At 61.4% G+C, this 22,603-nt stretch overlaps 4 protein-coding genes across 6 annotated transcripts; 2 read left to right on the forward strand and 2 right to left on the reverse strand.

Moving 5' to 3' along the window:
• Positions 1-53: 53 nt before the first annotated feature.
• Positions 54-2,290, forward strand: SYNGR2 (synaptogyrin 2). The gene is made up of 4 exons (XM_015879828.2): positions 54-220; positions 538-775; positions 954-1,093; positions 1,165-2,290. Exons 1-4 carry the CDS (start codon positions 119-121, stop codon positions 1,360-1,362), a joined length of 678 nt encoding a protein of 225 aa, XP_015735314.1. The 5' UTR covers positions 54-118; the 3' UTR covers positions 1,363-2,290.
• Positions 2,291-2,514: 224 nt separating this feature from the next.
• TK1 (thymidine kinase 1) lies at positions 2,515-5,201 on the reverse strand. Of its 2 annotated transcripts, XM_015879830.2 has the most exons (7): positions 5,070-5,200; positions 4,808-4,839; positions 4,621-4,734; positions 4,444-4,537; positions 4,253-4,342; positions 4,056-4,175; positions 2,515-3,934 (listed from the first exon to the last, which is right to left on the reverse strand). In XM_015879830.2, exons 1-7 carry the CDS (start codon positions 5,133-5,135, stop codon positions 3,776-3,778), a joined length of 675 nt encoding a protein of 224 aa, XP_015735316.1. In that variant the 5' UTR covers positions 5,136-5,200; the 3' UTR covers positions 2,515-3,775. The 2 variants fall into 2 exon arrangements, with proteins under 2 accessions (XP_015735316.1, XP_015735317.1); XM_015879831.2 differs by lacking the exon at positions 4,621-4,734 and having other exon boundaries at positions 5,070-5,201.
• Positions 5,202-5,408: 207 nt separating this feature from the next.
• Positions 5,409-8,715, forward strand: AFMID (arylformamidase). Its single transcript, XM_015879827.2, has 11 exons — positions 5,409-5,572; positions 5,660-5,750; positions 5,859-5,963; positions 6,043-6,091; positions 6,277-6,362; positions 6,436-6,508; positions 6,846-6,943; positions 7,204-7,282; positions 7,497-7,632; positions 8,015-8,119; positions 8,285-8,715. The coding sequence occupies exons 1-11, from the start codon at positions 5,543-5,545 to the stop codon at positions 8,312-8,314; spliced, it is 882 nt and encodes a 293-aa protein (XP_015735313.1). The 5' UTR covers positions 5,409-5,542; the 3' UTR covers positions 8,315-8,715.
• Positions 8,716-8,739: 24 nt separating this feature from the next.
• On the reverse strand, positions 8,740-12,085 carry LOC107322131 (probable low-specificity L-threonine aldolase 2). 2 transcript variants are annotated; one of them, XM_032448333.1, is made up of 8 exons: positions 11,817-12,085; positions 11,533-11,657; positions 11,311-11,394; positions 10,968-11,056; positions 10,592-10,777; positions 10,378-10,515; positions 10,103-10,295; positions 8,740-9,077 (listed from the first exon to the last, which is right to left on the reverse strand). In XM_032448333.1, the coding sequence occupies exons 1-8, from the start codon at positions 11,957-11,959 to the stop codon at positions 8,755-8,757; spliced, it is 1,281 nt and encodes a 426-aa protein (XP_032304224.1). In that variant the 5' UTR covers positions 11,960-12,085; the 3' UTR covers positions 8,740-8,754. The 2 variants fall into 2 exon arrangements, with proteins under 2 accessions (XP_032304224.1, XP_015735309.1); XM_015879823.2 differs by lacking the exon at positions 8,740-9,077 and adding an exon at positions 9,127-9,979 and having other exon boundaries at positions 11,817-12,060.
• Between the last annotated feature and the right edge of the window lie 10,518 nt (positions 12,086-22,603).

Consider the following 22,603-nt stretch of genomic DNA (forward strand, 5'->3'; position numbering starts at 1 on the left):
CCCCACGGAGCCCCTCCCAGCTCCGGCCGGGGCGGGGCGGGCCCAGCAGGTGGCGGCGACGGCAGCGCCCGGCCCGGCCCATCCCGGGGCGGTGCCGCGCAGGACCGGCCGTAACGCGATGGAGGGCGGCGGAGCGTACGGGGCGGCCAAGGCCGGCGGGGCGTTCGACCCGGTGCGCTTCGTGCAGCAGCCGCAGGTCCTGGCGCGTATCGCCAGCGCGGTGAGTGCGGCCGGGCCGGCCCGGAGCTGCCGCGTGTTGTTGTGCGGCTGAGCCCGGCCGAGCCCGGCCTTCCTTTCTGTTTCTCTTTCCCCCCACCCCCCGGCTCCGAGGCCCAGCTCGGCCGGGCGCTGCTGTGCGCTCCCTTTCCCTTCCGTTCCGTTCCCGTCCTCCCTCCCTTCCATTCTCGCGGCCTTCCCCCCGCTCCCGGCCGTAGTCACGGGGCGCTCAGCTGAGTCCGGGCGGTGCGGGGCTCGGGCAGCCCCCGACGGGGCCCCCTGTGCTCGGGGCCGCCCCCTGACGCCGCCGCTGCCCCGCAGGTGTTTGCCCTGATCGTGTTCTCCTGCCTGGTCGGGGAGGGTTACATCAACCCGCCCAGCACCCAGAATCTCTACTGCGTCTTCAACCGCAACGAGGATGCCTGTCGCTACGGCATCGGTATCGGCGTGCTGGCCTTCCTGGCCTGCATCTTCTTCTTCATGGTGGACTTCTACTTCCCGCAGATCAGCAACGCCACCGACCGCAAGTACCTGGTGCTGGCCGACCTCGGCTTCTCGGGTACGGGCTGTGCTGTGCTCCCGGCAATGGCCGTGCCGTGACGTGGCCACACGGTGCCTGGCGCAGGGAGTCGCTGCTGGCACGGAGCCTGCAGGCCATGTGCTGCCAGCCCGGGAAGCAGCAGGGCTCTGGGAGCGGCAGGATGCATCCACCCCTCACACACATTTACCTCCCGCAGGGCTCTGGACCTTCCTTTGGTTCGTTGGTTTCTGCTTCCTGACCAACCAATGGGCCTGGACGCACGATGAGGACGTTCGCATCGTGGCTGACTCTGCGCGTGCTGCCATCACCTTCAGCTTCTTCTCCATCTTCTCATGGGTGAGTGCTGGGGGGGCTGCACGGGGGTCTTCTGCTCAGCACCAGGCCCTAACAGGCTCTGCCTCCTGCAGGGCCTCCTGATCACCTTCGCCTACAAGCGATATAAGATGGGGGTGGATGACTTTGCGCACAGCTACGTTGACCCCTCGCCGGAGGTCTCCACTCCGTACTCCAGTTACCCCAACATCAGCCACGACAGCTACCAGCAGCCGCCCTTCACCCAGACCGCGGATGCCACCGAGGGCTACCAGCCTCCTCCGGTGTATTGAGCCTGGCCTGCAGGGTTGGCTGTACAAGTGCAATTTTCTCTCGTGGGGTGGGAAGGGAGGGACCTATAGCTTGAATGGGGAAGGGGGGTAGGAGAGCGATGGTTGCTTTGTGTGAAGACCACTGGGGGTTGGGTGGGTGCTGGGGCAGAGGGCAGGGCCTGGTGCCTGCGGTGGGGCTGCGTGCTCCTTGCTGTGAAGCAGTGATGGCTGAGTAGGACCCGCTGTGCACAGCCAGCTCCTTTTGGGGTGGGGGTTGGTGCTCTGGGATGGCTGAGCCCCAATGCTGTGCCTCTGGGGGAGCAGTGCTGAGCACCCCTCATTCCCTCCTGGTGCTGCTGCCTTGACCAGCTCTGCTGGCTGCAGTCCCCACGTGCCACCTTTAACTACTGTAGCATCTGTCCCAGCACAGCTGCACGGTGCAGTCCTGCTCCTGCCTGATACTGGGTTTGCGTGCCTTCCTCCCCTCCCTCAGCTGCTGCTGGCTGAGCTTGGTGCCAAAGCTGCATCTGCTGAATATACACCCTTGTGCTGTGCCTTCCCCCGGAGCCTGCATGGGAGCAGCCAGCACTCTATGGTTTGGGATCTGCGGGAGTGTTGGGTGCTGGGCAGGGCAGCTCCCTGCCATCTGCAGGCCTTATGGCTGCCTCCCACTGAACCCTGTGGGGGTCCCACTGAACCCTTTGGGGGTCTCCCATACCCTGCTCACTGCTGTCCGAGCCATACCCTGCTCAGCAGCCTCTGTCCCCAGGCTGGGTGCCGTGCTGTGCCTGCATGGGCCGTGGCTTGTCTCAGGTTGTGTGCTGCTGTGTCTGTTGTGAAGCTGTTCCCAGCAGCAGTGTGAGGTATGTGAGCTGGAGCTGCTGGGGCTGGTATTCAACTATGCCTTTGTCACTGTAGAGATGGAATAAACTTTTTCACCTAGCCACCACCCGTGTTTCTTTGAAGAACAACTGGGTTCTTCCTTCTGCTTTGTGCTGGGGGGGCTCTAAGGGGGAGCTGTGGAGCTGGTGCCTGTTTTGCTATCAACAAGCTCATGTCAGAGCCTATTTTTAGCAAAGCTTGCTGCTCCTTAGGACAGCCTGAGCAACATCAGCGCCGTGTGACCAGCAGCCAGTGCTGCTGCTTTGAGAACAGGAATGCCATACACCAGACTGCTTTCATTAAGTCATTTATTAACCTAGAATACAAGCACTACTGCCTGTCCCCCAGCCCTAAGGGGAAAAGCTCAGGCCTGACGAGTATCTGTGAATGCCATAGCTGTAATTGCTTTAGTTAACACCAAGGAAGTGAGGTTTCACTCTTGTAACAACCTGGGCAGCTCATTACAGTAGTAAACAAGTACTGAGAGAGCACTGTAATGAGAGGGGGTTGACCAAAGCCCAACCAGAACCAAGAGCTGCCTCTCAGAGCTCAAGGAATCTGATGAGAAGAAGCACTTTATACAAGTAGTAAGAAAAATGCCTTCCAGAAGCTACGTCAAGCAAAGGGAGAGGATCCTTCAGGTGTTACAGCAAGGAAAGCAGCAGGCTCAAGAGTAATTGGAAGGCTGAGGAGGAAGCAGAACACAACTGGAGCTGAGAATCATCCTTTTCCAGGTAGCTGGATCTCCTCAGCAATGGTAGCCCAGCTCTCTAGTTTAATTCCTGATCCCCCAAGCCTTCCGTAGGTCATTAAGCCTCATGAAGTGGCTGCACCAAGAAAACCTTATTTAATTTCTCTTGAATGAGCCTAGGAGTCAGGCTGACAAGTCAAGCCTTCCTTCTCCCCTCCTCTATTTAAAAACAGAACAAACACCTATGTATTTACAGCAAATTTAACAGCAAGCTATTTGGCTATACACAATTAAGAGACTGCAGAGGGCCAGGCTGCTGCTGTTGTGCCACTGTCCTGCAACAAAGGAAGGGGCATTTCCTCAGGCTGTATTAAAAAGGAAGTGGCTTTTGGAAGCCAAGTTACCATACAGTGTTGTAAGAAACCCAGAGTTTAGCAACAGCACAATAGAGAGAAATGGCTGTTTGCAGGCAGGTGAGCTGCCTACCAGTGGCAAGTCTGAATAAGTGCCAGGAGCAGGAGAGCAGAGCTATGACAAGCTGTCAGTGCCCCACAGCTCACATTGGTGTGGTGACTTTCCAGCACGTGTTTGTATGGCAGCACCAGTAATTAAACCGTTATTCCATGTTCTGGGAATGGAACTCCCTTTTAGTCAGACTCTGTTTTCAGCTCCCCCTGGCATCAGGTCCCAATGATCGCCCTCACTTGGAGCAGTGAAAGAGCAGCTTGGTCTGGCAGGTAGAGCTACACCATTTGTCAGTTTTGATTAAGGGGGGGGAAAGCCAGATCTGAAGTCCAGGAGCTGCAACATTTATCTTCGTTCCTTATATCCTCCCCCCTCCTCCACACCGGTGCACAGCAATCAAGAAGCAAAGATCTTCCTTGAGACTGCCATATCCAGCTGCTTCACCCCCAGGGGAACATTCTCTTTGTTTTCTGACCCGAGCTGCTGAGGCCTCTTCTGGAAGTAGCAAGCTCTGCAGACAGAGTGGTATTTGTCTGCTCCTCCAATCACTTCAACCTAACAAGGAAATCAAAAGAGTGACTCTGCAGGTATCAGCTTACCTGGGAAGATCCTTCCTAGGCTAGCAGAGCTGGCAAGGTGGAGCTGCTGAAGCGCTTTCTGTTCCAAGGGAACTCACCTCCCTCTCTGCTCCCAGCCTCTTTGTGTAAGAGGCCTCTCGGTAGCACTCCATGCACACAGCATTCAGCTTCACCACGCTCTCAGCCAGCGGGACCAGGTTCAGGATGCTCCCAAAAGCCTGCATGGAGACAGTGGCTCTATTGAGTTTGGTGAGGCTCCCAGTGCAGCTGCTGGACTAAAACTGAAGTGTTTTACCTTTCTCTGGAACGTCCCATCGAGAGCAGCGACAATGACAGTTTTCCCAGCGTTGGCCATCTTTTCACAGAACTCCACGATGTCTGGGAACTACAAGAAGCACAGAAACAGCTTCAGGACAAGAAGGGGCAGTGCTCAGCTCAAGGACTAGCAGTGCCGCACTCCGGGCTCTGCCACAGCCACACACTTACAAACTGCCCCTCGTCGATGCCAATAACCGCAGAACCCAGCGCCTCCTGGTACACATCCTTAAGGGCACAGGCAGCACGGGCCTCCATGGTGTTCCTGAGGGGGTAAAAGGGGGGAATGGTGAGCCATACAGCCCAACCACAGGTCTATGGGTGCAGACCCTCGTGCCCACAGCCCACCTGTCGTGTGTGGAGACTCCGGTGGTGCAGTACCGTGTATCCTTGGCGTATTTCACCAGCAGACACCGGTACTGAGCCAGCTGGAAGCGCCGCACCCGCCGCATCAGCTCCGTGCTGTAAGAGCAGGAATCAGCACGGCCGGCCACATCCCGCCCCAACCCAGCCCAGCCCGGCCGACCCTCCTCACCTCTTCCCGGAGAACATGGGCCCGAAGATCACCTGTGGGCAGAGCCGCACGGTCAGTGTCAGCTGTGGGACCATCACCCGAACCGAACCGGCACCAGCACAGCCAGCAGCGCCCAACCGGCACCATAAAGGCCGGTTATTAGCGATCCCACACGGCCCCGGCGCCCAGCATCCCCTCACAGCCGGCCCAGTACCACCCATCCCAGCGCTCAGCATCCCCTCACAGCCCACCCGGTGCTGCCCATCCCGGTGCTGCCCGGTACCTGTATCTGCCCCCGGGGCCGGCTGGGTGACCCCGGGTGCACCCCGGGCACGGTCAGACAGCTCATGTCGGCGGCTCCTCACGGACTGACTGACTGAATGACTCACAGCCCGCGCGCGCGCCGCCAAACCGCCCAATCAGCGTCGGCCTCGCCCCCACGTGCTGCTGCCGGCGACCAATCCGAGCAGAGTTATCCTCCCAGCGCCGACCAATCCGAGCGCTGGCGGGAGAATTCTTATTTCCCGCCGCCTTCCCGGCGCGGGGTTGTGACGTCACGGCCGTGTCCGCGGGGTCAATGGCCGCCGTGGTGCCGCGCTGCCGGTCGCGGCCCGTCGTGCCCCGGCGGCCAATGGGCCCGGCCCGGCCCGGCGTGACCCGACCCACAGCGGCCAATGGCCGAGGGGCGGCCCCGCCCAGTGCCACGACCCGGCTCGGCCCGGCCGGCAGCAGCGAGAGCGGCTGTTTGGAGAGGACATGGGGCGATGGCAGGACATGGGCCTGGAGGTGCGGGGCCTGGGCCGGGATGAGGCTCCTCCGGTGCCCCGGGTCCGGCCCCGCTCTCCGTGCAGCCCCGTGTCCGTGTTTCCGCAGGAGCTGGAGCTGCAGTACTCGCCCAGCCGCTGGTCCCGACGTATGGACAGCGAGAGCGTCATCCAGGCCCACATCGATGTGATGGCTGCAGGTGGGAGCGAGCTCTGCGAGACGGGCACAGCCCCAACCCGGCCTGCAGGGCTCCCCGCCGAGCTGTGGTGCTGTACAGCCCGGGGCTGATCGTCCCCCGGCCCTGCAGGAACGCAGAAGGCCCAGGCTGCTGCACGGACCTCGCTGCACGTCCCCTATGGAGATGGAGACAGGGAAAAGCTTGATATTTATTTCCCCGCCAGCTCTTCTGAAGGTGGGTGATGGGCACAACGGGCACGGGGACTGCGGGGCTGAGGTCATGCCCCTGTGCTTACCTGTGTTGTGCTGTGCAGCCTTCCCAGTCTTTGTCTATATCCATGGTGGATACTGGCAGTGCTTGAGGTAAGACAGACTTCTGGTACAGGCTCTCTTGAGAAGGGAGCTCCCAGGCCTCCTTTACATCTTCCCTTTCCAGAGAAGAATGCTAAACCCAGGCTTGGGTGTCCTGGACCCACTGGCCATCAGCAGCCAGCCCCATGAGGACATCTGTCCCCTGGAGCTCGGCAGCTTCTCTCTCCCCTCCCCAGTAAGGACGAGTCGGGTTTCGCAGCCCCTGTACTGCTGTCACAAGGCATTGCAGTTGTGGCCATGGGTTACGACATTGCTCCCAAAGGTAGGCAGGGTCCAATAGGGGTCATGACTTCCTTCGTTGGCTCGGTGCCTACCTGGCTTTGCACTCTGCCCAGGTCACATGGATGCGATGGTGCTCCAGGTGCGGCGCAGCCTTGCCTTCCTGGTGAAGCAATACCACAGGATCAGGTGAGCAGTGCACGGTGCTGGTGTCCCTGTCCCATGCACCAGCAGCCTCTACTGCTTCTGTCTGGTCTGTCAGGCACATTGTGCTCCTGTTGCTCTGTGGTGCTTTAGTGCATGGGGGTGGCTGTGACAGAAACAGGATGGGGTGGGGAAGCCCTGAGTTATGATAAAGACCTCAGTGCAGCACCACTGACTGCACTTCTTTGTCACTGTACAGTGGCTCAGTTGATAGACTGGGAAATACAACCAGGCTGTGGCCCTTGGGACACTGCAACTGGGATGTCCCCAGCACGTGCTGTGCTGTTTCTTCATGCATCTGCATATGGCTCCTTCTCTTTAGGGGTATTTACTTGTGTGGACACTCGGCAGGGGCTCACCTGGCAGCCATGGTCTTGTCCACGGACTGGACAGAATTCGGAGTGGTTCCAGATATCAGAGGTATTGGCCTTACAAGGTTCTGGAGGGCTGGTGTTTAGCACCAAGGGGCTGCACCCGAGCATCTCCTGCTTTACTGTTCTGCAAGCTATAAAGCTGATCACTTCCTTCAGCTGGTTGCAGCTTGCATGTACTGGGGGGAGAATAAGCTGAGCTCCTGGTGCAGCTCAGCAGCTTCCCTGTGTCCCTCTAGAGCCATGGGGAATTGGGCATGAGGAGGCATGAACCTTAGAGCCACTCACCTTCCCCATCTGCATTTGCAGGAGCTGTTCTGGTGAGCGGTGTGTATGACCTGGAGCCCCTTCTGCACACCTACGTGAATGATGCACTGAACATGAGCCTGTGAGTCCGTCTGCTGTAGGGACAGCATGTGGAAAAGGGCATAGGCAGTTTGTGGCTTTGGTCAGTGCAGCCTGTGGGCAAACACCAGCAGCTTTGCAGCCTCCTCTGCCATGCATGCAGGCCTTGCACCTTCTGCCTTGCTGGTGCACGCCACTGAGGGCATGGGGATGTACACAGGCACACACTGTCTGTCACTGCAGTGTCTCGTCCCCAGGGAAGTGGCCCAGAGGAACAGCCCCATCCTGTGTGTCACACAAGCAGTGTCTGTGGCTGCATCCTGTGAGGTGCTTGTGGCTGTGGCCCAGCACGACTCCCCGGAGTTCCGCAGGCAGTCACAGGAGTACAGCCAGGTGAGCTATGCAGGGATGCTGCGTGGGCTGCCCTAATTAGACCTGCTCTGCCCCCTCTGCAAACCCTCAAGTGAAGGGGGCTCTGGCTTGGAGACTTCTGGGCTGGGAACACAGAGCTGCAAAGAGGAGTGTGGGGCTGGCTGCACTGCTGAATCCTTCTGCCTCCTGCTTTGGGAAGGTGCCTTTTCTTGCCATTGGGCTCAGCTTTTTCTTCCATTCAGCTCTGGTGATGAAAAGCATGCATGCTGTATCAGAGTAGTATTTCTGCTGCTGGTGTGATAGCCATCTTCATCAGGGGAGAATGCTGGTTGCTGAACTGGAGCTTGTGCTGTGAGCTGGGACCTGGCTGGGGTACCCCCTGTCAGCGCTGATCTCTCCACAGGCTCTGCGCTCAGCTGGTTGGTCTGTCTCTCTGTTGGATCTTGCCAGCGTGGATCACTTTGACATCATTGAGAAACTGTCAGAGGAAACTTATGTCCTCACTCAGGTAAGGGGAAAAGGCCCCGTCTCCTGCAGCCACCATTTTTTGCTGTCCTGAGTATGGCTCAGATCTGCCAGGCTGGGAGGGAGGGCAGTTGTAATGGGTGTTTTCCCCCAGCGTGAGGCGCTGTGGGGCCAGGCACCATTCACAGCACTTTGTTCCTCATCTCAGGTGATCCTGAACATGATTGCAAGAGCTTGATGACACGCTGGAACAAACTGGTGATGCAAACCGCAGCCCTGTGCAGTAACAGGCAGCCTTTGTGCACTCTGCCCTGTGCTTGTCAATGTTTCCTCTTTCCAGCCCATCCATTGTGGCACAGGGCAGTTGCTGCCCCAAGGTACCATTCTCAGTTCTGTAAAGGGCAAATGAGCCTCCATTGCACTTCCCAGCCTACCAACAGCAGGTGCTCACAGCACGGGAGAGTGTCAGTGATGATGTTCCATCACTGAGGTGTTCCTGTGCTTTGTGGATGTTCAGAGCTGGACCATCAGTGTTGTGCAGGGCTGCCTGCCTGCTGTGGGTCTGTCTGCTGACTGGGTGTTGAAGTTTGTTCCTTGAAGCTGCTTATTGCCAATACAAAATAAAATAGGAATAAGTGCTGCCTGGCTGGAAATCTTCTTGGGAACGTGTAGTTGTGCTCAGCTATTGAGCATACTTAGCTGATGTATGGAGAAGGTGCTCTGGGGCAGAGCTTGGGTCTTGAGGAGAGCAGTTCTGTGCCAGGCATTAGGTAGAGCACTGCTCATAAGGGCTGAGCTCTTTGTGCACGCAGAGCAGAGGGGCGCTGCAGCGACACAGCCACTGTCATAGGGAGCATTTATAGGAGCCATAAGTGGGACAGCCCTGCTCAGACAGTTGTGCTGCTGGGAAGTGGCCCTGTTCCTGTGTCTGTGAGACACCTGCATGTTCTCAGGAGTGCTTCTCCTTCCATGGAGACCTCCAGGCCTTGGCAGTGTCCCTGCTGCAAAGCAAGGGGAGGAACGTCTTTGGGAGGAAAAAAACATTCTGCATTGCCAAAACGTATTTATTTAGACCCCAGTTGCCCCATTAGAGCAGTAGGAACTGTGCTGAGCACAGCAGGCTGCAAAAACTCCCTGCCCTACTGTTGCTTGCAGCATGACCCAGTGGCCATGGATGCTGCTCGTCCTGCTTTGGCATTGTGGTGTGAGCCATGGCAGCCCCAGCTGCTGTGGGCTGAGTCCTGGAGTGCTTGGGAATGGCGCTTGGGAAGCAGCCTTGGCATGGCCAGGCTGGTGGTGTGAGCTGTGGGCACGTCTGGGAAGGAACTCGCCCCAGGAGGTGTGGTGCTCCTTTGGGAAGCTGTGAACTGCGGTCTCGCTAGGGTTGGGCTTGCATGTTGGCTTGCAGGGGTGGAGATGGTGCTGCAGCTGGTTGGGAACATGCCTGGAGCACACTGTGGGAGGTCCAGGCCCCTTTGCCAGCAACTGCCCCAGCCCACATGCTTGTCTGCCGCAGCCCAGCAGGGATGGTTCTCCCACGGGGCTGGGAGGAGACGCGCTCCTGCCTCCAGTCAGTGCTCTCCTGTGCTGCGAGGACTGCGGCCCTGGCCTTGGCCCAGCTTCTCCTGGCACTTTCTGGCCACAAAGCTCAGCTTGTTCAGAGCGAGCTCGGTGTCACGGGCTGAGACATCACAGTGCCAGACCGCACGGACAGTGCGCTCCGACCAGGGGAACAGCAGGACGCTGACGGCGTGGCCCGTCTCAGCCAGCTCCTCCTCGCTCACTGCCTGCAGGTACGTGCAGAGCTCTGCTGGGGACAGCCCCTTCACTTCCACCATCACCATGTTTGTCTCTACAGCCGCCAGGCTGACGGAGCAGAGAGGCGAGTTGAGCTCCTTGATGCCTGTGAAGGTGCAGGTTGTCAGGCTGCCGCCCATCCACAAGTGCAGGACCCAGCTGTGCACCGAGCCTGCAAGGGAGCGACTTTATGCTGACAACACCAAATGTCCTGAGGAGGCAAAGTTACCTTGAGCAAAGTGGCGGGCGTTGTCGTGGTCTCTGCGCAGTGTTTCCTCTGCCTGCTCCAACCCAATACGAGCAGCAGCTGCCAATACACCTGCCTGCCTCATCCCTCCTCCCAGCAGCTTCCGAACCCTCCAGGCCTCTGCCACAAACTCCCGGCGTCCAGCAAGGACGGCCCCAGCTGGGGCACCCAGACCCTGCGGATGCAGGAGGGAGGTGTGAGCGCTGCCTGCAGCCTGAGCCTTGTGCCCCTGCCCCGGGCTCCCTGTATGAACACACCTTGGAGAAGCACAGGGACACGGAGTCGCAGTGCTGGGCGATGTGTGCTGGATCCACACCCTGAGCCACCGCTGCATTCATCAGCCGTGCTCCATCCATGTGCACCCGCAGCCCGTAGCACTCAGCAAGGAGGTGTACCTGGGTGGGGGCACAGCTGCTGTGAGCTGAGCTGTACTGTACTGTGAGGACCCCTCAGCCCCCCGGCAGCTCCCACCTGCTGCAGGTAGGTGAGGGGCAGTGCCCGGCCGCCCGCTGAGCTGTGTGTGTTCTCCAGGCAGATGAGCTCAGGGCGGGGGTGGTAGCGGCTGCCGTGGGCCTCACGGATGGCCAGCTCCAGCTGCTCCAGGTCCAAGGTACCATCAGGCAGGTCCTGCAGTGCCTGTGAGTGGACCCCTGCGACCTGCGTGGGCAGCAGAGCTGGAGGGAGGCTGCCCTGCTGTCCCTTGTCCCTCAGTCTCCGGTCCATCAGCCCCATTCGTGGCTCAGGTGATGCTGTCACAGACCTGGAGGGGACCTCCCTGCAGCCAGAGGAGGGCAGCAACAAGCTGCTGTCTGCCCCCAGGTAAACCCCCCAGCAGCACAGCACCCACCTGTGCAGCCCCGCCGTGCTCATAGACGTACATGTGGGCCTGGGCACCCAGCAGCAGCTGAGCCCCTCTGCGCTGGCAGTGGCACATCACTGGGGGGAGAGGGCAGTGAGCACAGTGTGTGACTGTGGGGGTGGGTGCCCCCCCAGAGCTGCTCCCCCAGCCCTCCTCTGTGGCCATAAGTTGGAAAGCACAGCAGCTTTTTGAGTAGAACCAGGACTCACAGAGAGGAGTAGGACTGCCTGTGCCTTATTCTCCATCCTTTGATATGGGGCCATGAACCAACCCCCAGCTCATGCCCTGGGATTCAGGACAAGGAGAGCAGCACTAAGCACTGGGCACTCACCCGCGATGAGGTTTGCCATTGTGGCCGTGGGTACAAAAAGGGCATCCTCCATCCCTAAGATCCTTGCAGCCATCTGCTGCAGCTCTGCATAGAGGAAAGAGGGTGGGAAAGAGGTCTGCACCACAGCCCTACGTGCCCCATAAGTGTCTCCTCCCCAGCACAGCCTTTGGCTCGGCCCAGGCAGTGTGTCAGTGCAGCAGGGGCTGCCGGCCCATCGCTCACCATTGACCGTGGGGTCCTCGCCGTAGTCGTCGTCCCCCACGGCGGCGCGGGCCATGGCGCCCCGCATGGCGGCGCTGGGCTGCGTGACGGTGTCGCTGCGCAAATCCACCACGTGCTGCGGGCGCCTGCGGGGACAGCGAGCGGGAGGGGGGTGGTTTGTGCTGCTGGGAAGGGGCTGCTCACCCCTGTCCATCCTCCCTTTCCCACCCACCGCCACCGCTTCCTGCCCCGGGAACAATCCCCCCTTGGGTGGGACCGAGCCCGGCCGCTTCCCCCGCACGCACCCGAGCGCCGCTCCAACCCGGAGCGACCCCGCGCCGCCCCCTCCCCCGCTGTCCCCCGCCATGGCCGCGCCGCCGCAGCTGGATCCCGCTCCGTGTAACAGCGCCCGGCGCAGCGCGGCGCCCATTGCCCGCATCGCCAGCATCGCCGGGACCGCGGGACCGCCCCGCCGCAAGGGATCCCGGGGCACGTAGTCCGGGACCGGGACCGGCCGCACTGACCGCTGCCGTGCGCTCCCCCCTGCGGGGCCGCAGCGTGGCGACACACCGAACTGGCCCCGTGGTCCCCGTCCCAGCGCTCCCGTGGGCGGTGCCGAGCGCAGCCGGTCGCCCCGTTGCTGCCGCTCGGGACACCAAAAGGACCCCGGGGCACCCGCCCCGCAGCACCCTCCCTATCCTGCACCTCTGACCCTGTGCTGGGGGCAGATGGGGCCGTGGGGAGGCCCCGCTCGGTGCCATGTGCTCACGGTGCCCCGGCCCCGTTGGCAGATCCCGGGGGGCACAGGGCTGCCAGCCCCTGCCCGGCCACGTGCTGCCACTCTGCACGTACACGGGGCAGCGAGTTCAATGGCGATGGCAGCTGCTGCACTGCTGGCAGGAAGGGCACGGGGTGACCTTTGCTGATGGGAATCAGCTCCAGCTTCTGGCTGCATCTGCCCCGCAAACAGCTGACACGGGGCCCTGTGGCACCGCCGGGTACTCGCAGCTCAGAGCCGAGCTGGTGTCAGCTGTGGGCAGTGCTTCAGTGCTCAGCACTTCCTTTATCACTGGGGAGGGGGACCTGGGGGGTGTCTGGCTGCTGGCATCAGCCCATACGGCGCACAATGGGGCATGTGCATGGTGTATCAGCGAGACCCTCACCTCATCCCATGGGGCAGAAGGCCACATGTGGGATGCCAGCACTGTGGATTGGGTGCAGGTGTCCATCCCTCCCCTTGCACCTCCCTGTGCCATGTCCCCAATGCACTGCCCTCCTCCATCACCCAGCTCCATGCTCTGCACTGGAGCCCCCCCAGCTCACTGCAGCTGTCACCCGCCGATGAGCGAGCCATAAACAGTCCTTCACGGAGACGTTTTTCACACGCGGGGCCACATGTTAACAGTTTTTCTTTATTTACTGCCTCCATTTCCTCTTTGTTCCAGGAACTTGTCCTCCAACTTCAAGCCGCTCATGATTAGGCAAAAAGGCCTCTAATCTCCCCGATCTGATTTACCGGCACTGAGAGCAGGCGCTTCCCGTTACTGGCCCTGGACCTGGGAGTAGGGCCGGCCGGCTCCCCGCTCCTCTCCTCCCCGAGGCTCCCCTGCTGCACATGCTGCCTTCCCAGCAGCTTCCTCTTCCAGTAACCACGGGGCAACACGGGGCAACACGGGGAGCGCGGTTGTGGGCAGTGGCTGCATCGCGCCCTGCTGCTGCTGCTCCTGGCACGTGGAGCCGCTGCATGGCGAGGCTCCTTGGCAGTGCCCACATCCCCGAGCTCCTGGGGCTCTGCTTATGTTGCTCTGCGGCCCCTGGTACCCGGAGACCCCGGGAGGAGGGTTTATGGCTGCAGATGAGGGGATGAGCCAAGGCCACATGCACGCGTGCAGCAGGGGGAATGCTGAGGGCTGGCAGGTGGCCGGGGGGCTCGGTGGGGCTGGGCTGTGTGTGACCCCCACCTGGCAGCTCTGTCCCCGCAGCTCCCAGCCCCGCTGAGCGTGTGGCCGCTGCGGGCTGAGCTCATGCTGTGAAGGTGCCTCCCCGGGGCTAAAATTAGTTGCTGAGCCCTGGCTGAGGAACGGAGCCCGCATCCCGCTGGGGAGGATCGGGTTTCCCTACGCCTCCCCCTGCCACGGGAGCTGGCAGCCGCCGGGGCGATTCCCGGAGCCGGGCCGGGCTCCCCCTGCCTCCGGCCCCACAGGCAGCTCCGGGTGCAGCCGGGGCTCGGCGCCGTACCCGTGCCCACGGCAGTGCTGACCAGCCCCCACCAGCAGCTCTGGGAGGTTGGGGTCTGGGCGCTACGGCCTTGGCACATTGTGCCCCCCAGCAGGTTTCTGAGGTGGGGGCTCCCCATCTGCTGAGCTGCTCCAACTGAGTCTCTTAGCAATGTGGCCAAGGATGGGTCCTACAGTGGGGCTGTTGTGGGGTTCTGGTGCCATGAGGTTCCGGTTTGGGATTGATGCTGCTGCAGCTATGCAAGCTGTGGGATGTGCAATGCAGGGCTGCAAGGTGCTGGGCAAGGAGGGCTGGCCACAGCGCCTGGCAGGGACTCGAGCCCTGGCCATGTGCTTGGGGTGTTTTCCTCCGATGCTGCCTTGGCCCTGCGGCCTCACTGTGTGCTCTGCGGGGTGTGATAACTCATCCCGAGTGCTGGAGCCCGCTGGCCTGGAGGGCCCTGCTTGGATCTGGTGGGCAGGGGGAGCACGAGTATCAATCATTCCCAAGCGGTGGGAACCATGGAGCCAAGTGATTTCCTACTGTCGGGAACTGCAGAGCAGTGCCTGGAAGTGCTGGGACGTGCTGGGCTCCTGGCTCAGCTGGGCTCAGGGACAGTCAGGCCTTGGGCATGCAGTGCTGTGCTGTGCTGTGCTGTGCCATGTGGTGCTGTGCCATGCTGCACTGTGCCATGTGGCTGTGCCATGCTGTACCGTGCCATACGGTGCTGTGTGATGCCATGCTGTGCCATGCTGCACCATGTGATGCCGTGCCATATGGTGCCATGCCATATGGTGCTGTGCCATACCGCACTGTGCTGTGTTGCACCACGCCATGCAGGGCTGTGCTGCCACCTATGCCAGATCGATTCAAGCTCTTTGGGGTGCTCCAGCAGCTCCTTACACCTGCAGCACCCAACGAACCCGAGCACACATCCAACCTCGCGCTGGGGGGCGCCCGGCAGCACCCATCCCGTCCCGGCAGAGCGCGACCGTTCGTCCCCAGCGCTCTCCCCGGGGCAGCCCTGCCGTGCCGGGGCCGGTTCGTCCCGGCGGAGCGGTCCCAAGGCCGGGCGGCGGCAGCCCCGAGCCGCTGCGGACGGGGAGCCGTGCCCAGCGGGGGCTGCGAGGGAGGGGACGGGGAGGGCTCCAGCGATGCCTCGTTCCGCCGCACGCCGGGCTGCAGCCGCCCCACGCCGGGCGCCCCATCCAACCTGCCGGTCGCGGGGCCGCCCGGTGACCCCTCCCTCCGCCGGCAACAACTTTTCCAGTAAAACCACTGCAGAAATCCCGGCTTCCCGACAGGCCCGCCCCTTGGCTGCCTTGGGGGGGTGGGGGCCGCGCTGCGCTTAACCCTTCCCGGGCGGGTGCAGGTGGGAGCGCCGCGGGCGGCGGGCGGGGGGCCCGGGCCGGGCACAAGCTCTGCATCGAGCGGGGAGCTCCGAAGCGGCTCCGGTGCCCTCCGGTCCCAGCTGTGGTGTGTTGGGAGAGAAGAGGCAACGGTGTCACAACGGGAGGAGCCCACGGGCACGGCCCCGGGGAGAACTTCGAGTCCCATCCGTGGGTTCTCGGGGAGCAGAGGGATGGCAGTGCCCGTGCGGGTGATGCAGCTGTGCACTGCGATCGCTGCACGCGGATCCCGGCTGCCCTTGCAGCGCTGTGTTTGCACTACGATGTATTTCCCTTCACAAGATGTTGCTGACACGGCGGGAGGAGGGACTCAGCCCCACGCGGGGCAGCATGAGATGGGCACGGGCTGGGACCCAAGCACGGCCCCTTCCCGTGGGATGCAGGGCAGCCAGTGCTCCCCAGCACTGCTCCCTGGGGTGCAGCCTGAACTGCTGCAGTTCGGGAGGTGTGGGGCAGATGAGTGAAGATGGGAAGAGGAGCCCGCTGCAGGGTGGGCACAAAGTGCTGCCTCAGTCCTGGAGGAGAGGATGCAGTGGGAACTGGAAGCAGGAGGGTGGATTTGGGATGTGCCCTATGGTGATGAGCAGCGCAGGCAGCATCGATTCCCCTCGCAGATGATCCCTGCTGCTGCGAGCAGCGGGCAAGCGTGAGCCGTGTGGATGGGCAGGCAACATGGCTGGCACTTCAACCCCGGTGTCCTGGGCAGCTTGTCCAGCTGGTGAGGGGCCGGCACTCAAGAAAGCAGGGTGCTGCATGGGGCTGGGTGCCATGTAGTGCTGGCTGCCCGCTGTGTCCTTCCTACTGCCAGCCCCAGCCCTGTGCCGGCTGCTATGCCGGCCCCGCCAGGGCTGAGGTAAGCGCTGTAATTGTTTTCTCTGTGGCCCAAGATGAATAATTGAGAGGTCTTTGAGGAGAATTAATTAGCCCGTTTATTGGCAGTAAATGCTTTTCTCCAGATGATGAAATAGATCCCGCGCCACACATGGGGCAGGCGGATGCAGGCTGCTGAGGCTGCTTGGCAGAGTGCTGGTGCCAGGGCCATGGGATGGCCGTGCTGCTGCCCCGTGCCTGCCCCCCAGGCCAGTGGTGGCACCAGTGCTTCCTCATGCAGACCTTCATGCCCAGTGCCTGCTGTGCTCTGTGTGGGGTCACCAAAGGGATGGGAGGCTCTGTCTGGAAGCTCCATCCATGCTGCTCTGCACCAGAGACTGGAGACACAGTGCAATGAGGCACAAGGGTGCAGAGGACAGGAGCCCTGTGCTGTGCCCGCATCGCTTTCTGATGCTTCCAGTCCTCCTGGGGGCTCCCACCCTGCACAGCCCGTGCTGCGTTCCCTGCTGCCTCCTTCCTTGTGGCTACCCCAGGCAGTGCCAGCCGGGCCTGAGGCTTGCATCTCCTCCACCTCTTTTCTTCCCCAGGGTGTGAGGGGAAGGGCCATGCATGGCCAGAAATGCTTAAACAAGGATTTCCTTGTTGCTGCATGAGCTGTTTGCCTTGCTCCCAGGCCAGCCGTTAATGAGGTTTGGCAGGAGGCACTGGCAGCCCCAGCCATTGGATTTCTATAAATCAACCTGGTGCTAATGCATGGGGCTGGCTGGGGCTGCTCAGCCTTAGGGCACAGTTTTGCAGCCCATGGGCTGTTGGGTGCTACCTGCTGGGAGGGGATCTGTGCACAGCTTGTGGGACCAGGGCTGCTCTGCTGTGTGAGGGTCGGTGCTGTCTGTCTCAGGACAGCTGAATGAGCCCTTCTGGGTCTGGGAGAGGTTTGAATCTGCAGCCCCAGAGGTGGCTGCAGGGTCTATCTGGGTTGTGAGCAGCTCCTGGGAGAGATGTAGGCAGTCCCTGGGCATGGAGCATCCCGGAAAGGCAGATGGGGAGGGAACGGTGGCTTCCCAGCAAGGCAACAGGAGCGGCCCCTTCAGCTGTTCATTTCCAGGAAAGCATAAAACAAAATAAAGCAGTTCCCTATGGCCAAAGTCCTGCCTTGTCCTGATCCTCGTCCCTCACCTCTTTTCTTGCAGAGACCGGAGACGTTGCTGTGTGCTCAGTGCCACTGGGGCAGGGGGACATCACAGGGATGCCTCAGCTCCACGTGCGCCCTGTTGTGGGGTCAGGGCCATGGGGTTGCTGTGGTGGCAGTGCACTGCTCATACACCCCATACATGATGCATGCTTAGCGTCCCCCTGTCCCTGGGCACGTCAGACATGCAAAGCAGGGCAGGCAAATCACCAGCCCTCTGGGAAGCAGTGCTGCAGCTGTGGCTGGTGCCACTGCCCATGACCACTGCTGGGAAGCACCACCGTGCCCACAGGGCCCTGCACATGAGCCACTTGCACTGGGCCTGCCTGCAGCAGATGTGCTGTTGGAGCAGCCAGTGCAGAGTGGAACCGGGGATGCAAGTCTGCAGCACTGGGCTGTGTCCCCAGCACGGCGGGGATGCTGCAAGCAGGGCTTGCTGGAGCTGATCTGTATGGAATGGGGCACTTGGGAAGGTGCCTCCCTATGCAGGTTGCTCCTGGAGCATGTCACCCTCCAGCAGCTTTAGTCCAGGAAGGGAGATGCCAGGAAGCAGGACGTTATCTCTGCTTCCCCGCAGCAACGTGCTCAGCTCAGGTTCTGGAGGATGGAGATGGGGCCATGCATGGTGGTCACAGGGCTGGGGGCAGCTGTGTTGCTCCTGCAGCCCTGTTACTGTAAAGCTGCCGGGCGGCTGCCTTAGAGGAAGAGCCGCCAGTCTCAAAGGTGATGTTTCAGTTCCTGCTCTGAGTGTATTTCCCTCTTTATCAAGAAACCCCTCCGCTCTCATGGGAAGGAGTTTCTGCAACGTGTAGAAACTGAGGGAAACCCACATCCACGCGGCCCTGCCGCCCACCCGGGCTCGATGCATCAGCTCCTGTGGGGACACTCAGTGGTGTACCCCGGGGTTCTGCAGGGAGCAGCCCCGGACCGCAGCCTCCACTGCTCCCATCACCCACAGTGCCGCAAGCTGGGTGAAGGGGGAATGCTGCTGGGACCGCGTCCACGCTGCAGCTGGGGCTGAACGCTTCCCCTCCTCTCAGCACCTGCTTGTGGGTGTAAGAGCAGATGGGGGGCCCTGAACCGTGTCTGTCTGCTGAGATGACAGATGCTGAGCATGGGCAGCGCCGGTGAGCACAGGACTCTGCCCGCGGCTGGGGCAGCCGGGGACCCAGTGCACCACACTGAGAAACCAGGCCCTCGGGACTCCAAGGACCCCTCTCCTTTGGCAGGGGGCGCCCACGGAGGGGTCTGCGCCCCGCAATAGCGCTGCAGATGCGGCTACAGGAGCAAGGGAGCATCGCACGTGTGGGCGGTGGGAACAGGAACCTCCTGCATGGGCGGTTGTGCAAGGAGCAGGGACACACTCCGCGTGTTGGTTCGCACACACCCAGGGAGGGCACGGGCTGTGACTTCCCTCTGGCCGTTTCGAAATTCCACCGCTCTTACAGAAAAGCCCCTGGGCAGAATTCCTGCAATGTGTGATTCATCCCGCCAGGCTGGAAGCAATGACTGCGCCTCTCCAGTAAACCCACTTCAGCAAAGCAGATGAAAGGGGCAGCGGGTGCTGCTGTGCCCTTGTTATCACCACAACCAGATGTGGGGTGATGGGGCTGCCCTCTGCCCCCCGCTGGCATCGCTGCATTGGCACAGCTGGGGACATTGGGGACAGCAGCCGGGGTGCTGGGTGACCATAGGTGCTGAGCATTGGGCTCCCTTCTGTTCTCATCCCCCTTCAGTGCAGTTGCGTGTCCCATCCGCCACGGCAAGGAATGCACCAGGTGCTTCGGTGGGACCGAGAGGGCACTCGGGACAGCCCCTTCCAGGAAGCGTGTGCAAGGGCAGCCAGACTGCAGAGTTCCCGACAGCAGCTCTGGTTTTAATAACAGCAAATCAATGGATGCCCGATTCCGGCCAGAGCAAACCCCTGCTGCCTCCTTCCCAGGGTCTCCCAGGCAGGTGGGCTGCTGCAGGGATGGGGACATGGGATGGGAGTGCAGACCCTGCACACTGCTCCTCTATGTTTCCTGATGCCCGAAGGCCCCATGTTCCTCAACCCCCAGCACTCACAGCTCCCCAGCTCTGCCTGGTGCAGCTTCATTGTTTGTGGGGGTCCTGGCAGCTCCTGTGCCCACCCTGTGCCCGTGCAGGTGCTGCTCACGGGTGCTGCTCGGCCCCAGGCACGTCCAGCTGCTCCCAGCTGCTCTCCAGTCTCCAGCCCGGAGCTGTGATTCAGCCCTCCTTCCCCGCGGGGTTTGCACAAACCTTTCTGCTCTCTTTGTGCTTGTTTTGAGAACAGATTAGTCATGGTTCTTAACTGGCTTCCAGCAAACTGCACAACGGCACCATGGAAAAATGAGAACAGCAAAGTGATGACTCAGCAGGGCCCGTGCTCCTGTGTCCCCTTGGTGCCAACCTCCCCCTGCTACTGCATGGCCCTGGGGATGGCAGGGGAGCACCCAAGGGGCACAGCTGGGTGGGCAGCGCAGGAAGGGCAGCTTGGGGGGCATCCCTGAGCCCCCCTCTGAGCCCTGTGTATGTGGGCTCCCTGCTGGTGTCTCGCTGCCCTCCATGGGGCAGCTGCAGTACCCTGCTCTCCTGGAGCACCCTGCAGGGCCACGGACCCTCCTGGCCGGCACCTGTGCACCAATATTGGGTGGGTGACAGGAACTCCTGGGGCGGGCCCTTACCGTACCTCACACCTCTCTCTGCAGCCCTTTATTGCCCAGCCTTGGCCGGCTGCCTGGAGGCACGGCGTGCTGCCAAGTCTCTGTGCCAGGTGGCTTATTGTGATCCCATGGCACTGGACACCAACTGGTGTCGGCTGCCAAGGATGAACAATATAATTGCTGGAATTACAGTAAAGTGCTCCCATTCCCACTCATTAACTGCTGAGATGGGGCCCCTGGGTCCTTCCAGGGAACATCTGCTCCAGCTGTGACCTCTATCAGCTGCACACCCGTCTTTGCCCAGCATGGAGGAGCCCCCAGCCCAGCTGGTGCCAGGTAGGGATGGGGGCTGTTATCCCCAGGCCTGCTATGTGTAGAACATGGCCCCAGGCAACAGGACACACCTTCTGGTTCTGCACTGTGCCCAGCTGTAGGTTTAATGATGCTCTTCTCAACTCAGCGTGGCAGCACTGCACAGCACCTCACCTGGAGCACAGAGAGCAGCCATTGGGCTCCTGCTTAGACTCTGGATAACAGCACACAGTGGTTGCTGCTCCCTGGCCAGACTGGCTGTGGGCATCCTGCTGCTCCAGCTCATCTTACAGCCTTCTCTGAGCACTGAAATGGGGGCACAGTGATGGGGCAAAGTTCCTGTGCCTCAGCCAGGAGCACCTCTCCAGCCCTTTGCTCCGTTCTCCAGGCTGTTACCTGGCATGGATTCAGACTGGAGCTGCCCTCTGCCCATGTATTCTGGAGCCATAGGAATGGTGTGGAGGACCCCAGGGCATTCTGTACCAGTGGGAGTGGGCAAGTGAGCAGGGCTGGGCAAGGGAGCAGCAGTGCCAGGCTCACAGATGCTGGGTCCACATGCAGTTGCCCAGTCCCAGGCTGTGTGCGAGAATCACAGCTGCCGGCTCCTGTGACAGGGAGGAGGCCAGGGCTGATGTGAGGCCAAGGGATGCTCCAGGGCTGGGGTTTGGCACCTGCCCACGGCTGCTCTGCCAGGGTCATCCGAGGACGTCGCACTGTGCTCGGCAAACACACACCCAGGGCGGCCGGCTGCCCACTGCCTGGAGCCCTGCGGGGAGCTCCCGTGCTGTGCCATCTTGGTGCCTGTGCCCAGAGACACTGCAGCCACCAGCAGACACTGAGCCACAGCTCTCCCTGCCATGATGGTGCAGGAGCAGCGTGGCCCAGACTGAGGTCACTGCTGGGGAGAGGGGGAGGGAGCAGGACTGGCACAGAGAAAGCACAGAAAAGTGGGATGGGATCTTCTTGCACTCTGGGACCCTCAGCTCACCCTGGGCACAGCTGTCCCATGGCAGCACCCATCACTGGGCCCCCGGTATGGGCAGGAGTGGGGCTGGCAGGGACGTGTCCCACAGCACCTCTGGTGCTGGGCTGCTGCTCCTCATCCCTGGCCGTGGCCCCAGCCTCGTCCTGCGGCTTCCATCGCCACAGCAACGTGGCTTTGTTTGAAACGTTCCTCTGAAATGTCAGAACTTTCTTGGGCCTCCAGCTGCTGCGGCCGGGATGAAAACTTCCTCTATCGCTCCGGAGATGCACGGGGGGGGGGCAGAGGGAAAGGGGGGTTTCACCCCCATAGCCTGCCCTGAGGGCAGTGGGATCTCTGCCTGTGTAGCTGAGGTGCCCCATGCCCACCCTGTGCTCTGAGCCCTGGTAGGACATGGTGGCCCTGGTGTCATTACTCTGTGTTTGTGCCCCCCTGGGAGCATGGCAGCATCTCAGGGCACTGTATGATACAGCATGTGGGTATCAGGACCCCTCTGTACCCCTGCAGGACTGGGAGCCAGTGCCGTGCATGGCTTCAGGCGCACATCACTTGCCAGCATGGGCTGCACCGATTCCTCATGGCACAGAACCACCAGCCTGGCATTGCCCTCAGGGATGGGGGCACTGTGTGCTGCCCGGGGGTAGCTGGATGGGGGGCACGGCACGGCCCTGCAGCCCCATGCAGCAGCAGGGTCCAGTGGGTGTTGCTGGCAGGAGGCAGCCTGGGCAGTGCAGCTTTGCCAGCAGCAGTGCTGATGGAAGAAGTGAGGAATCTGCAGCTGCTGGCTCCCTCCACCAGTTTACTGCGGGTCTCGATGGAGATACAGCAACAGAGAGGGGTTTCCATGGTGACTTACACAGGCTTCTCTGTTAACTTCTGCAACCCAAAACATGGCCTGGCCCAGCACAAGGTCCCGCTGCTGCCACGCACTGCCTGCAGCCTGGAGCAGCTGGGGATGCTATGGGGCACAAAGCATCCACGAGCCTCAGGAATACCAAAGTGCAGAGCTGCTCCTTGGCAGCACAGTGACCCACCGCTGCCCCGAACCCACAGCCAGCCCCACAGCACTGCACCATGGCTGAGATCCAGCTTCCCAACAGCACGTGCCAAGGAGCAGATGTCTCAGTCCCTGTTCCCAACTGTCCCCACGGCCCTGGCCCCACAGGAGGAATTGCCATGTAAGGAGCAGGTGGTGCCATTTACAGTAAGTCCCCGGCTGCTGCACAGCCCTTTCCTGCATCCTACTGGGAAATGTGGCGGTGGATGTGGGAACGTCCTGGCGCTGCAGAGCATGGAGCAGAGCAGGAGGAAATGCGTGAGGGGTGTGCCGTGAGATCGGGGTTTGCTGCATAGCCCTGGTGGGCAACAGCCCTGCTGCTCACTGCCACTGACCCCGAGTGGCTGTGCATCCTGCCCTAGTGCAAGGAGAGGAGACACCAGTGGTAATTACCTGTCAGCCCAGGGGTGCTCCATGCAATGCTGACCT

The sequence above is a fragment of the Coturnix japonica genome, chromosome 18, assembly GCF_001577835.2.
Source record: "Coturnix japonica isolate 7356 chromosome 18, Coturnix japonica 2.1, whole genome shotgun sequence".
Taxonomy (NCBI): domain Eukaryota; kingdom Metazoa; phylum Chordata; class Aves; order Galliformes; family Phasianidae; genus Coturnix; species Coturnix japonica.